The sequence below is a fragment of the Anopheles cruzii genome, chromosome 3, assembly GCF_943734635.1.
Source record: "Anopheles cruzii chromosome 3, idAnoCruzAS_RS32_06, whole genome shotgun sequence".
NCBI classification, from domain to species: domain Eukaryota; kingdom Metazoa; phylum Arthropoda; class Insecta; order Diptera; family Culicidae; genus Anopheles; species Anopheles cruzii.
Genome location: NC_069145.1, coordinates 34262642 through 34276639, shown reverse-complemented (window position 1 = coordinate 34276639; position 13998 = coordinate 34262642). Strand labels below are relative to the sequence as shown.

General features: G+C 51.2%; 2 protein-coding genes and 3 non-coding genes across 5 annotated transcripts; 1 reads left to right on the top strand and 4 right to left on the bottom strand.

Annotated features, from left to right (window-relative positions):
- Positions 1-26: 26 nt before the first annotated feature.
- Positions 27-109, bottom strand: Trnal-cag (transfer RNA leucine (anticodon CAG)). Its single transcript has one exon. It is a non-coding gene; the product is annotated as a tRNA-Leu (tRNA).
- A 1619-nt stretch (positions 110-1728) lies between these two features.
- Positions 1729-1800, bottom strand: Trnah-gug (transfer RNA histidin (anticodon GUG)). Its single transcript has one exon. It is a non-coding gene; the product is annotated as a tRNA-His (tRNA).
- A 512-nt stretch (positions 1801-2312) lies between these two features.
- Trnag-ucc (transfer RNA glycine (anticodon UCC)) lies at positions 2313-2384 on the bottom strand. Its single transcript has one exon. It is a non-coding gene; the product is annotated as a tRNA-Gly (tRNA).
- Positions 2385-6984: 4600 nt separating this feature from the next.
- LOC128273514 (zinc finger and SCAN domain-containing protein 5C-like) lies at positions 6985-8502 on the top strand. Its single transcript, XM_053011494.1, has 2 exons — positions 6985-7103; positions 7184-8502. The coding sequence occupies exons 1-2, from the start codon at positions 7078-7080 to the stop codon at positions 8307-8309; spliced, it is 1152 nt and encodes a 383-aa protein (XP_052867454.1). The 5' UTR covers positions 6985-7077; the 3' UTR covers positions 8310-8502.
- A 1421-nt stretch (positions 8503-9923) lies between these two features.
- Positions 9924-11693, bottom strand: LOC128274106 (uncharacterized). Its single transcript, XM_053012194.1, has one exon. The coding sequence runs from the start codon at positions 11691-11693 to the stop codon at positions 9924-9926; it is 1770 nt and encodes a 589-aa protein (XP_052868154.1).
- Positions 11694-13998: the final 2305 nt, after the last annotated feature.

Genomic DNA, 13998 nt, shown 5'->3' with positions numbered 1-13998 from the left:
AAAAATAATCAAAAAAGAATATCGTTTGTCAGAAGTGGGATTCGAACCCACGCCTTCAGAGAAGACTACGACCTGAACGTAGCGCCTTAGACCACTCGGCCATCCTGACTATCAAACAAAAGTTGCGTTAAAGTCAAACAGTTACGTCGGCCATGAGATGGAAAAATTTGGTCCAAAGAAAATCCAAATCTACTAATTATCAAAAACTTTAAATGTCCAATATTTAATCTGCCTGCCTGCTTTTATCTTACCAGCGCAGTGATGAAGAAAACAGATGTGACAACCAACAATTTAATAAATATGGCCCAGTCTCTTATTCTAAGATATAAAAAATCAACAATTTATTAAGATAAGAATTACAGCAAACATACTGAAAATTTTGTAATTACTTTCTACTCAGGGTTTTTCCTTATTTTAACATTTTCCTCAAAAATTCCACAGCCTTTACCATATCAACCTTCTGTTCACTCGTCTTGGCTACCTCTCCGGCCAGTGCGTAAAGCATTTTCTCCTTCCCGCTTCGATATTGTTTCACCAATTTGGGATTCATGTCGACCACCTGCTGACAGTGCTGATTGATTTGAGACTCGTCCGTAATTAGAAACCAGTTCTTCGACGCGACTATCTCGATTGGACATTTCAGTAAATCTTGGCCATCCTCAGCGTTTAATAGTTCGTGCAGGACGAGTCGTGCATAATGAGCATTAACTTGGTTTTGCTGCATCATATCAATAATCTTAGCGAGTTGGGTTGATTGAATGCGGCATTCTGCTGGTTCCATTTTATTCCGATGCAAAATGGCTAAGAATTCGTTAATAAGAAAATTTGCCACCAATTTCGGGGGACGATTTCGGTGCTCTTCTTCAACAATGCTGTGGAAGTGGTCATTCAACGTAGTATCGTTCTGAAATACATAATGCAATGAACATATCAAACAAAACTATAGCAAATAGTATTAAAGTTCTTACTTACAACAAGAATCATGGCGATAGTCGGCGAAACACTGTATGTTGCCATTAGCCTTTGTCGGGTCTGTTCTGGTAGTTCTGGAAGGGATTGTTTTAATTTTTGAACGTCTATCAATCCATCTTCCGCGGTAGCATCGGTTTTCTCATTATTCACTTTAAGATGTAAAGGCGGAAGGTTAGGCTCCGGCATAAAACGATAATCCTGCACCACTTCTTTATCTCGCATCGGTACTGTCACTCGCCCGGCTGCATCCCACGAGCGAGTTTCGTTTTGAATTATTCCACCAACGGCTAGTATGTCCATTTGACGGTTTATCTCATAGTCAACGGCTTGTGCTACGGCACGCACTGAGCCAATGTTTTTCACTTCCGTTCTCGTTCCGAGTGGAGTGTTTTGCTCGTGGACAGATATGTTGGCGTCTACTCGCAACGCACCCTCTGAAAGCCAATAGAAACATGTTATTATAAAAAATAGTGCATTATATCCCTCTAATCGTAGACTCTAGAAACAATCATTACGAAAAAATATGTTACAGTGATATTGAGAAGCTATCCTGAAGGTTGTCAAAGGTGCTTCTCACCCTTAATCACTTGTTTTCTCTCTACCTTCCAAGAGATTGGCCAATAGCAAGTTTGAGCTATTTGGTCGAAAAGACAGATCTTTATTTCATTTAGAAGGATTTTGCTTGTTAACTCTCTTCTCTCTCACGTAAGCGCCAAAAATTTTCAGCTCTCTTTTCCGTGACAGTGTAAAGCACACTGCCGTGACCAGGATTCGAACCTGGGTTACTACGGCCACAACGTAGGGTCCTAACCACTAGACGATCACGGCTATCGAGACTTGATTCCAGCAGACAACAAAATAAAGATAAGAACAACATTTGTTCACTAAATACCAATTTCATTACTCATTTACAAGACCTTTCTCTTCTTTAACTATAATTATTTAACGGAACGCTTCAGTTACAATAAATAATTATAAAACTAACCGATTTTTTTTGTATCACCAGGGTCATATAGCAGGGTGAATGCTTAACCAATAAGCAAGCAGCATTTATTAAGCCGACAGGACTGAATAAATCTTCCATCATGTTTTAGTTGGCATTCGATTCACTTACATGCCAGCACCTTAAAATATCCACAGATCGCCATGTCTTTGATGAAGTAATTTAATGTGAAAAACTGAAATCTTCAAGCTTCAAACATCAAAAAACTTCGTTTTACACTACTCAAATTCACCATTCACCCACCCCTACTCGAATTACTGTAATTTGTTCCAACAAAAATTTGAAATATTTATAATCAAAGTGCTAACATAAGATTTAAGGATAAAAAAAAGTTCAGTGCGTCGGCCGGGAATCGAACCCGGATCAACTGCTTGGAAGGCAACTATGCTGACCATTACACCACCGACGCGCGATGGAAGGGTTTCACTTGAGCGAGCTTAAAAACTGTAGTAATTTAGTGAGTTCCGATAGCAAACTTTTTGAAATTGGCGTTTAATATATTTGAGAGATTTCCTTGAGCAAAAGTCTATAGTGGCAAAACGCAGCCAATTCTGTATATTGCCGCGGGATTGATAAACACTTTTCACTCAAATTTTCTTATTATCGAAGATCAGTACCTGCTGGTTCGGGCACCGCCTCGCTATGATTCGCACACTTTTTAAGGTCCGGTCGAATGAAGAGGTTTAACTATCGATCGGGCCCCCGGGGAATTGGGCCTCATCAACCCCGGGGCGCATCACCCCCACATCACCACCGACGCATAACAATTTTCTATCACTTATTTCATCTATATTTTTTTGGCTCTAGTAAAAACACACTTACCTTCCATTTTGCAAGAGCAACTCTTCAAGCGAGTCAAAATCAATATCAACTCTTTTACCAGTGCCGCGGCCTCTTCTCCTGTCTCCAAATCTGGTTCGAACACTATCTCTATCAGTGGCATACCGGCACGGTTCAAATCTACCAGACTTTTACGCTCTACAGGATCATGCAGAGACTTCCCACTATCTTGTTCTAACTGCAGCTGGTGAATTCTAGCCGTTTTGTAGTATGGCGCTTTTGATTTTCCCGGAATAAGCACTGGAAAAGAAAGGAGCCCACGCGTGGCAAGAGGAGCGTGCTGTTGTGTTATCTGATAGCCCGCAGGAAGATCTGCGTAGAAATAATGCTTGCGATCAAACATCGACATCGCATTCACTTCACATCCTAGAGCCAGTGCTGTTTTTATGCCTAACTCCACCGCACTTCTGTTTAAAACCGGTAATGTGCCTGGAATCGAAGCATCGAATAGCGAAACACATGTGTTGACTGCCGCACCAAAGTCTGCCCGAGCACCGGAAAACAGTTTGGATTGCGTTTCTAGTTGGGCATGAACCTCGAGCCCAATGACGCCCTTCAGAGCGGTCCTAGGAATTGTCGGAGAAACGTATAATTGAAACTATGTACACGAAAACAGTGAGGCACTTAAAATCTCATGTTACCTAGCTTTTCTCGCCGGAGATGCGGTAGACGCAAAATATCTGCAGAGCCGGTTGGGTAACGACATGTTCTCGACATTTATAGAACAAAACCTCACACACCGGTTGTTTGTGTACATTCTTCATATTCTTTTTTATTTCTTGTTGCAACGGATGACATTTGGATGTTGTGAAGTTGTAAGGAGCGTAGATTTTTTTCTGGGGTGGTGCTGCCGCACACCGTTTCTGCAAAATGTTTGCGTTTTAATGTGAAAAAGTTACAAAATTTAGTGGATTGCTTAAGTAAACCGTAGTTCAATAACAGAATAAACTATGGAACGATTTCCGTGTCAATGTAAAGTGTTTACAACAAAATAATCATTGTTTAAATTGGTCGATGATGCGTTGATGGTGCCGGCCGGTAGCGGTGAGTCTTAAATGTTCTACATTTCTATGCACTTCATATCTCTCGAATCTCTTGGTATTACTGCCTAGTTCTTAAGTTGTATCTTAATTTTATCTTCTTTGGGGCTCGTGACAAAGAGTGATATTCTAAATATGTAATTTAATTTATGCGATCTTCCGTTGTTTTTGTTTTGCTCTTTGTTGCCAACGGTAACGGAATTACACACAATTCTCAGCAGACGGAATTACACGATTAGTGTCGGTGTGATATTTTTTTTTTTTTTCAATATTTTCCCGATGCGGGAACCATCCTGTTTCTCCCCCCCACCAGGGGCCTGTCTGGCAATGTGGAGGGGCAGGAGCGCGATGTATCATCGCCCTTTATTACATATTTACATAGTACATATTTACATATAGGGACTATACTTATGGTACATTACATTACGCACATACACAAGCCGCGGATATACGCGTATAAACATTCTCAGCTCCGCTACGAGGAGCTGTCAGTCCGTCGCGATCCGCTCTTGCTCTTCACAGCCGGTTGATAGGAACAAACGGTACCGGTGGTAAACAAACAACATTGTTAACAGCAAACGGTTAGCGAAGTGTTCGCCTAGCAGCTGCAGCGGCAGCTACGTCAGCAGCTGCAGCAGCAGCAGCAGCTGCAGCCTCAGCCTCCAAGCGTTGCTCTTCTCGCCACGCCTCTTGAAGCTGCTGCGTTACGGCTCGGCAGGCCCGGGCAAAGCGCTGCCAGCATTCCGGGCTGCGCAGCATCTCGCTCATCAGGTTATCCGGCGTGAGGGGGGTGCGGCCGTCATCCGCCAGCAGCTCCGCTCTTTCCCGCTGGAACCGCGGGCAGTGGAACATAACATGCTCCGCTGACTCCGCGGCGCCGGGGCACCAGGTGCAGTCAGGGGATCGTGCGAACGTCTTTATGTGCAGGTACTCTCGGAAGAATCCGTGTCCCGAGAGTACTTGGGACAGGTGAAAGTCCACACGTCCATGTTTCCTGCTGACCCAGCACGTGACGTCCGGGATGACTCTGCGGGTCCAGCGCTGGTATCGACTGGCGTCTGGCGTCCCCGCAGCCGCCCACTGCTCTTGCCACTGGCTGATGGTGCGCAAACGCTCTCTCTTGCGCAGGGCCGTCGCGTCCGGAGGGGGATGGGTATCCTCCGTTTCCTGTCCATTCGCTGACCATCGTCGCCCGATGCAGCGTTCGTCCTCCTGCAGCAGCAGTACGATGGGCGGCATGCTGGCGAGGACCGTGGCCACGCTGTACGAAACGCTGCGGAAAGTGCTTGCCACGCCCTGCGCTAGCTTGCGCTGCACTCCATTCAGGCGCCGACAGTTGCTCTGTACCTCGAGGCCGTGAGGCCGCGTTGCCCATAGCGGGGCTCCGTATCGGATCATTGATGTTACAGCGCTCGCGATCAGTCGGCGTCTGTCGCTCGTCGCTCCGGAACGGTTAGGCATCAACGCCCGTAGAACTCGCGTCACTCGGTCTGCCCGTTCTGCCACATACTCAATATGTGGTCGCCAGCGCAGGTGATCGTGCAGTTGTATTCCCAGGTAGCGGATTGTCTGCTTCGACTGGCAGATAATTCCGCCGCCAACATCGACGCTCGTGTGCTGCCGCCCTCCTCTGTGGCTGCTGATGACGAGCACCTCCGTCTTCTCGCGAGCCAGAGAGAGGGAGTGTTTTTCCAGCCACCGCTGTACCAGTTGCACGGACGTCTCCGCGGCTTCTCTAGCTGCGTCCACGTCGTCGGCCCGTATGATCAGCGCCAAGTCGTCGGCGAACGCGACGCTCTTCACGCCCGTTCCTAGTGGAAGCTTCAGGATACCGTCATACATGACGTTCCACAAGGTCGGTCCGAGGATTGAGCCCTGTGGAACGCCCGCCGTGATGTCGCGGACCTTCAGTCCTCGGTTGGTTTCGTATAACAGCCTGCGCCCGGTGAAGTAGTTGCCGAGGACACGCAGTAGCTCCGGGTGTACCTGCATCCGACGAAGCGCAGCACCTATCGACGTCCAGTTGGCGCAGTTGAACGCGTTGCGCACGTCGAGTGACACCACCATGCAGATGCGTGGTGTGTTTGGTTTCGTGCGACCATGGCGCATCGCATCCGCTCCTTCCTCAACGATCATCCGGGCAGCGTCCAGGGTACATCGCTGCCGGCGGAAGCCGTGCTGGTTCGAGGAGAGGTGCGGTTCCTCGCTGCCCTCCAGCTGGTCATTGAGCCTGGTGAGCAGGATGCGCTCGTAGATCTTCCCCAAGACGTTCAGCATGCACAGCGGCCTCTGCGACGTCGCCAGCCCCGCTGGCTTCCCCGGCTTCGGGATCAGCACTAGTTTTTGCTGCTTCCACTCCTCTGGGAAGGAGCCTGTTTCGAGGAGCCGTCCGAATAGGCTGCAGAACACAGCTGGGTATGTTCGCAGGGCAGCGGTTGCGGCAACGTTCGGGATGCCGTCGGGTCCAGGGGCCTTGCGGGGGCTGAGGCTGCTGGCAATAGCCATCAGCTCTTCCTCCGTTACCCCGCGGATCGCCCCAGTGGCAGTTTCTGGTCGCGCTGCATCGGGCCAGTCCATCGGTGGCTGTTGTGGGAACAGCTCGTCCACGATGCGTCCCAGCACTTCGTGGTCGTCCTCTTGCCGCAAGCTTCCGCCTGTCAGCCAGCCCACTGCCGTTCGGTAGGCGTTGCCCCAGGGGTCGTCCTCCACCGAGTCCGCGAGTTCGCGGGCGCACCGCCGCTTGCTTTCCCGGATGGCGCTGTCGAGCATGCGCTTCGTCTGCATGTACTCGACGTGTCGATGTGATATTGTACTCAGGGTAGAAAAGATATTTATATTTGTTTCAAAACACTCTCAGGATACTCCGCGATGTATTTATTGACTGGAAAATTATACAAATGAAAGTTTAACTTCAGCTGACATGTGTGTTTCGATAATCGTTAGCTTTTTTACTAGGTTGTATATTCGTGGGTATTTTTCGAGGGGAAGGCTGCGTACTGCCGCATGGGCTGCATTACGTATTTGTTTAAAGTTGTGGAGAAAGAGCAGCAAAAGGGGGAAAATGGTTGTCAGTGTATAATGTAAACAAACGGTTGCCCCGCTGTACTGCGAACTCCGAGGAGATATCTAATTACTCCTCTAGGAAATCGCACAATTTTTCCAAACCACTGCTGAGCCAGCCCAGCATTTAGTGAATCCGCGTGAATCGCACTCCCCCCGTGAATGGATTTAACAATTTACAACGATGTGTAAGTGGAACGCGGCGAATTGGTTGGTGTGGAAAACCATTTCAAATTCATGTAATTTTCTGTTTTCACCACCACCCCAGCCCCAGTGATATGCCTGGCACGTACTGTCGCTTTTGTTTCCGCGAAACAAGTCTCGTACCGCTTTTTCATCCGACTACCAGTGAGCCGCTCAACTTGGAGCTGATATCGATCATTACAGATTGCACCGGCATTCTATTGAAGCCGGAAATTGATTTTCCATCGGCCGCTTGTCAAAGCTGCTTGCAGCTGATGCAAGAGTTCCAGCACTTCCGGCGGCGTGCTAGGGAATACGATAAGATTATACGTTCGAGAATTTTGCCTAGAATCGAACCAGAGGTCATAATCGTCAAGCAAGAAGAGCTGGACGATAACGCTGCATTTGACTGCGAGCCTGAGCGGGACAGTACCAGTAGCAGTACCCTGACGGCAGACGAATCTCGTGACGATCAGGTCGACATTCTGGGTCGGCTGCGGCAGCTTCACCAACAGCATCAGCATCAGCTGCAGCAGCTGCAGGAACAGCAAGATGGCCAGCAAATGCCACCGAATCTTTTGGCGAACGAAGAGCAGGAACCCAAATTCAGTATGAGTGCCATTTTCAGTGCCACGGCAGCGGTGGCGGCGGTCGCAGCAGCAGCTTCCACGAAAACCCACAGTCGCGGAATATCGCGACGGTCTCAGGCACTGGGGGCCTCCGGTAGTCAGGGGCCGGAGGAGAACCGGTGCATGGTTTGCGGTGAAAAGTTCCAATCGCGCGACGTGTGGATGGCGCACCTGACCGTGCACGCCATTGAACGGCCGTTCCAGTGCCATATCTGCTTGGCACAGTTCAAAACCAAATATGTACAGCAAAACCACATACGGACTGTGCACGAAAACGTTCGGAGCTATCGCTGTCCCATCTGCACCGAGCCTAGTCGAATGTTTAAGAGCAAGCGCACGCTCGAGGACCACATGCGCTACCACACGGGCGAACGTCCGTTTGTATGCAGTATTTGCAAGATGAGCTTCTCGTCCGGAAGCGTGCACCGTAACCACATGTATCGCGTGCACCGCGAGATGCGTAAAAAGGATCGACGGTGCAGCTTCTGCAGCAAGGTATTTGATCGTATTCTCGATCTCAAGCGCCATCAGACGAGCTACTGCGAAAAAATCATTGGACACGGAATGGTTCAACGGTTATAAGCAGGGTGCCAAGACAGATCGGTAGCGAGTGAAACTGGTTGCCCTGTAAAGCTGGAAGGCCAATAGAGTACTACATGTGCTTAAATTATGCAATTTTATTCATTATGCAATTTTATGTTGTGTGTAAATGTATTCATTTGTATTTGTACCATCCTTTTTCGTTTCACTAGATACTGCGTTCAAACGCTGGTCGTTGTATATAGGCAAAACTATGAACTAAAAGAATGATGTGTAAAGCATAACAAGTCTGTACAGTTTATTCCTGTTCTGTTCAGTATAATGCTGGTGTCACTTCGCTATGGTGCTCTACGATTCGGTACGAATCATCCGAAATCCTTGCACAGCGATCCGCGATTTGCGGGAATGTTGTTTGCGCGCTCTCCTTCGCTGTCTCCGACACAGCATAAGCGCATAAGCTGTGCCATTATGCTGTGCTCGTTCAATGACCCCCGGGGGGCTGAATGTTGAGATTATTGCCTCGTGATGGACAGTGCATGACAGCTGGCAACACGCAAAGATTTCTTTCCAGCGAATTCGCAGAACGGGAACTTCCATTAAATGAACGCGCAAACACACACACATAGAAACACATAGATTTGCTGTCGCCACTCTGCGTTATCGCCCGTAGATTAATATTTTCCTTTACCTCAAATGCTATATGTACACGTAAACCCCTGATTACTTCTTGATTGACTCATTTGGTCTCGCCCTACCATACGCCAGGGCCAAACTTACAACCGATAAGAGCGCGAGCCGTGGCGATCACTCTGGCTCTACAGTAGTTGATCAGGTAGAAAAGGACAAATAACGAAAAGGACGACCTATGCCTACTGAGTCCACTTTAATGCTACTGTTACTGTGTTTGACAACAACTTCGCCGTATTTTGCGTATTCCAGCCAACATTGCGCAGCAATGTGGGCCTCAAACTGTCCTCTGGTGTCTGTCTTTATATCGGCACATTTCGTCGCACTCTTCACTTAACTCTACTAGCTGCTGCTGATCCATTTGGTCATGCGGCCCAAATACCTTCCGCACGTCTTGATCTTCAAGTTTAACACGCGCCCAAACATCCCGCAGCATAAGACCTTGCGCACCCGCCGTGGCCGGGACCGTGCCCGACTATCTCCTTTGCTTCACCTTCCGGGGGCCCCTTCCTTCGACGTCCCGTCCCGCAGCAGATTGTGTGATCAAAGTCTAGTAATTCTCTCTCCATGGGTGTGTTTTCGTTTAACTTGTTTTCATCACTGTTGCTGATTTTCATCACCGCTGAGCCCGTCATCGTGGCCCGACGGAGAGGTTCCGGTTCGCTTGGCGGTGGTGCCCCTCGCCGCAGTATCGATTGTTTATTTTCACAAGATCACCGCAATCCAACGTGGTTGAATTTTGCCTCCACGGCCACTAAGGGCTAGCCACTGGTAACAGTACACGTGCTTTCCAGCGTGATCTCTCCAGTTCAAGCTTCGAACCCAAGCATTGATCGGTCTGTCACGCCGCAGATCCGTGGTCCACATATTTCCACAGGCTTCGTTTTCGCCAGCACGTTTCTGTGCGTCTCCATCGGTCCTCACTCACACTCACAAACACACACACACGTGGCACATGGCGAGCACAGCTCATTGCACCGGTGCGGCCATTGCTGGCACGGACGTCCGCGAGGCTTGCCGTTTGTGCAGGAACCGTTTGACGGAATTGAAGGGTAGCTGAAAGTGGTAATAGGCGCAATATGGTAGGGGGTCCCAGTAAACGAACAGAGCCTCCCGCTGGTCAATCACGGTGCCGATGAGTTGCTGGACCGTGTCTACACTCGGCTGCCGCAGAACGTTCATGACCGTCTCGTGGATCCAGTAGCGGCCACCCTCCTGCACCAGTGGTCCCGAGTTCTGGCGACTAAAGTGCGGACAGGGTTTGCAGAGCACGCGCGAGTGGACGCCGGTGTAGCAGATGTAGGGCAGCGACACGCCGACCCGGATACCGAGCGGTAGAATCTGACCGCTGCACTGGCACTTCACCAACCGGAAGCTGATGTGACCGTTGATGGGGCGCTGCAGTCGGATCCGGCGGAAGAACTCGTTCAGCCACTGCTCGATCGCGGCATTTTCCTCCGGCACGAGGCTGCGGGTGTCGCTCTGGATGGCGCACGTGACGTTCGCGATCACCGTCGAGTCCTTCACGGTGGTGCACGTGACGTAGTGCGAACCGAGCACATCCCGGATGACGACCCACTTCTGGCCCTCGCTCACCTCGTAGCCGAGCTTGAGGTCGCGCCGGTTGACCGGCAGTACGTACTTGCTGCGCTCCAGCAGACCCAGCATGCCGGACGCAATCATCACGTTCCGGAACCCGGACAGCCAGCCACTGTCGTACAGCCGGTGCAGTTCCTCTTTCGAGCTCACGACCTGGTGCGGTGGCAGCACGATATCATTCGCGTCACACTTGCGCATCACCTGCAGGATGTCGTCTAGGACGTACGTCTCCTGGGCGCCCGGTATGAAGCTGGAGCAGCCGCGCAGCTCCAGGTGTGGTTTAGCCAGCGAATCGTAGTGCGCCGGGCTGGTGGCGCACACCGGGATGAAGTGGGTCGGTTGCTCCTTCTCGACGATCTCGCACAGAGCCGCGATGTACTCGTTGACCGTTTCCGGAGTCGGGCGCTGGATGGTGTAGAACTTGCTCACGGCGGTCGAGAAGCGGGCCAGCGCGAACAGGCCTTCGAACTCGAACACCACAACCCGGGCACCGGATTTGTAAAAGTTGCGGGCCAGATGAAGCGTCTGGATCGTGCTGCCACAGCTGAGCAGGATGGTGCGTTTCTTGCGGTTTCGCTCGTGCGCCGGTGTGTGCAGCGAGACGAGGGCCCACTTCAGCCCGGCCAGCGGCAGCGTGATCAGCTTCCAGAACATCCACAGGCAGGCCGACAGCCAGAAGGCTGGGGCCGCCATCAGGAACGGCTTCCAGGCCAGGTGCATGCAGAAACCGAGGACACGCTGGGCGATGGTAATCAGCAGCAGCGGCCACCACAGCACCAGCCGCACCAGAATACGCCCGTTGGACGTGCGATGCTGTGGTGCCGGCGCCGCTCCCGAGGCGGGCCGGATGGGAACAGTTGGCGAAACCGGATCGATGGCCCGGTCCTCGGGGATAAGCGTGAAGGTGCTCGAATAGTTCCGCCGCAGTGTCGTCGGCGGGGAGGACGACAGCGGAGAGCTCGGCATCGGGGGCGAGTTGTGCCTCGAACCGTACGGTGTCCATCGTGGGCTCGAGGGAGCCGTGCGGGAGAACATTTTCGCCAAACTGTCCGCACTGTTGTTGTTCGATAAGTACACGTTTCCCGTGCTGTCACTACGGCTCCATGCGCCGAATATTTTGTCCTTGTTCGCGGACGGCATGGTCACACCGAGCGCGCACTGAGAGAGAGTTCACCGGTAGCCGGCGGTAGCTATCCTCTTCGAAATGGTCACTTCAAACGTACATTACGGAACGGAAACGGCTCAGCTACACCGTAGCAGTAGCAGTAGCAGCAACAGCCTCACCCCTGGGCAAAGGGCACTAGCGATGGCCCGATTCGTCCTGCGTCCGTTTCCACAAAGTTCTTCGGCAACGTTCGAACCTACACTGAGTGGGCACCAGGAATCGCCAAGTCTATTTAAAAACGCTCCCTTCGTCCGCGGATGATAGGCGAGACTCTGGCCGGACTGGCTGGGCGAGCACACGGAATCACATCCCAGCGCCCGATCCTCAACGACTGCGCTACTCGCTGCCTACTTCACGCGGCGTACGCGGCGGCCGTTATCACAAATCGGTCCGCGGGAGCGGCTGTAGAGTGGTAGAGCCCCGCGTGTAGCGGTCCCACAGGTACCGCCGACCTATCACTACCGGCTACGTGTGTATGAGTAACCAGCGGCCATCTGCATGCTCCTGCAGCAGCCACCACCGCCGCCGCCGCCGTCGGGAGCAAATCCCAGAAGTTATTGATTTGTTTTTGGCCGGCGATTGCTGGCCGGTGACATAATAATAGACAGTTTCGATCACGCCCCGCGATCGTGGTCGTTGCCACCGCGAGCGTGAGGCCCCGGATTGACCCTTGGACGGAGATCGGTGCCGGGGCCGCCGATTCGGTCCGGTCCGGTCCTCCGCCGGCCCAGAAGATAGTTTACTAGTGCCCGATTTAGACTTGTTTTGAGCACCGCCCGGCACGGTGGCTCTGCACGGCTTGCGTTGTCCTTGGCAGTGACCGTAAAGCCTCGAATAGATGGACGGAATGGATAGGAGCCCGGGAGCCAGGTCTCGTGGGTCACCGGCGGCAACAACATACAACGGCGATCGAGCGAGCGGGACATACATTTTCCCCCGCTTCTCGGTGCGCCGGTGTTTACATACCAGAAGGTGAATAATCAATTCCGTGCGCTTATCGTGTGAGAGCAGGTCTAAAGTTTACAAAAAATAAAGATTACCCTCTTTGTCCACCATCCATCGTTTCTCGATGCTTTGGCCGTTGGTCGGTTGGCCGAGTCAAAAAATAAGTCGAAAAAAAACGGCCGTTCGATTTATGAAAACATTTCACAGTTTCGACGGAATGAGGTTGGGGCGTTGCAAGAATCTTACCCGGACACCCCCCACCCGCCCGTTATCGTCCCGGACCGGAAGAAGGAACGGTTCGAAAACGGCGCCGCCTGTGGCCAGATTTTCGTGTTCTGAGAAGCCTCGTGCAGCAGTTGCAGTTGCCGCTGCCGTTATCTGCGTCATTGGACAGCGGATTGCTCAATCGTGCCCACGCGAAGAACCGTTCCGTCCCGGTGAACCGACGTCGGTGATTGTTTACTGGCGGCACACCAGCCTCATTTATCGTGCGGCATTACGATGCGTTTGGTGCCATCATGTACCAGTTATTAGCGCAAACCGTTCCGGGATTCTTTGGAGAAACGTCCCCAACAGTGTGTCTCAAGGATCGGCCTCGAAGGTTATCATCATGTGTGTTTGGGGCTGATGTTCGAGCTGACAAGCGAGCGACCCCTCGACGTGCGGTACTGCGTAGGACAGTCGATTGATAGCGGGGAGCCGAATCCATTCTCTTCGTAGCGCCATAAACTGACGTAGGTAATGCCAGAATTCGGTGTGGCAATGCCTCACCGGCAGTGCGCTTTCTGTGCGGTTCTCCGCGCTCCGGCAAACGGAAGCGCCCGAAGGAGTTCCCGCCAGTTCCGGTGTGGTGGTTCTGGGTTGTGGTTGAAAAACTTTGCATGTGCACGACAGAGCGCCAGTACCATCAACATCATTTCGTGGGACGTGGGTTATTTGCGCGCGGATTGAGCGCGTTTGTTTGCTTTTTATGTTCTTATTGCGTGCGTGGTAACGGCTCAAACGAAACCCCTACACTTTCAGTGCCTCCCCTCCCTTTGAGGGCGTATGTGGTTCGGTTTCCATTTTCGGTTCGATCATTTTCTATTACTTTCTTATAAAGGCTCTAGCCGATTGTACTGGCAACGGACCGGTCGAAACAATTATTTGCATTTCTTGCCTACAATTACGTACTAATGTGACTTTTGGTAGTTAGCGCAGCCCCAAGAAAGTTCCTAAATCTAGCCCTTTAACGAATCATCGAATCATGGAAGAAGACACCAAAAAGCTGCGGAAGCTAACGATATTTCTTCACGGAAATCAGTTGGAAACGCGTAGGAACTTGAATAACATCTT

Excerpts from the sequence above, each read along its gene's own strand:
- LOC128273514 (XM_053011494.1), top strand. The coding sequence starts at position 7,078 with ATGGATTTAACAATTTACAACGATGT. Across the intron at positions 7,104-7,183 it reads TTAACAATTTACAACGATGT|CCCCAGTGATATGCCTGGCA; the intron begins GTAAGTGGAACG and ends CCACCACCCCAG.
- LOC128274106 (XM_053012194.1), bottom strand. The coding sequence starts at position 11,693 with ATGCCGTCCGCGAACAAGGACAAAATATTCGGCGCATGGAGCCGTAGT.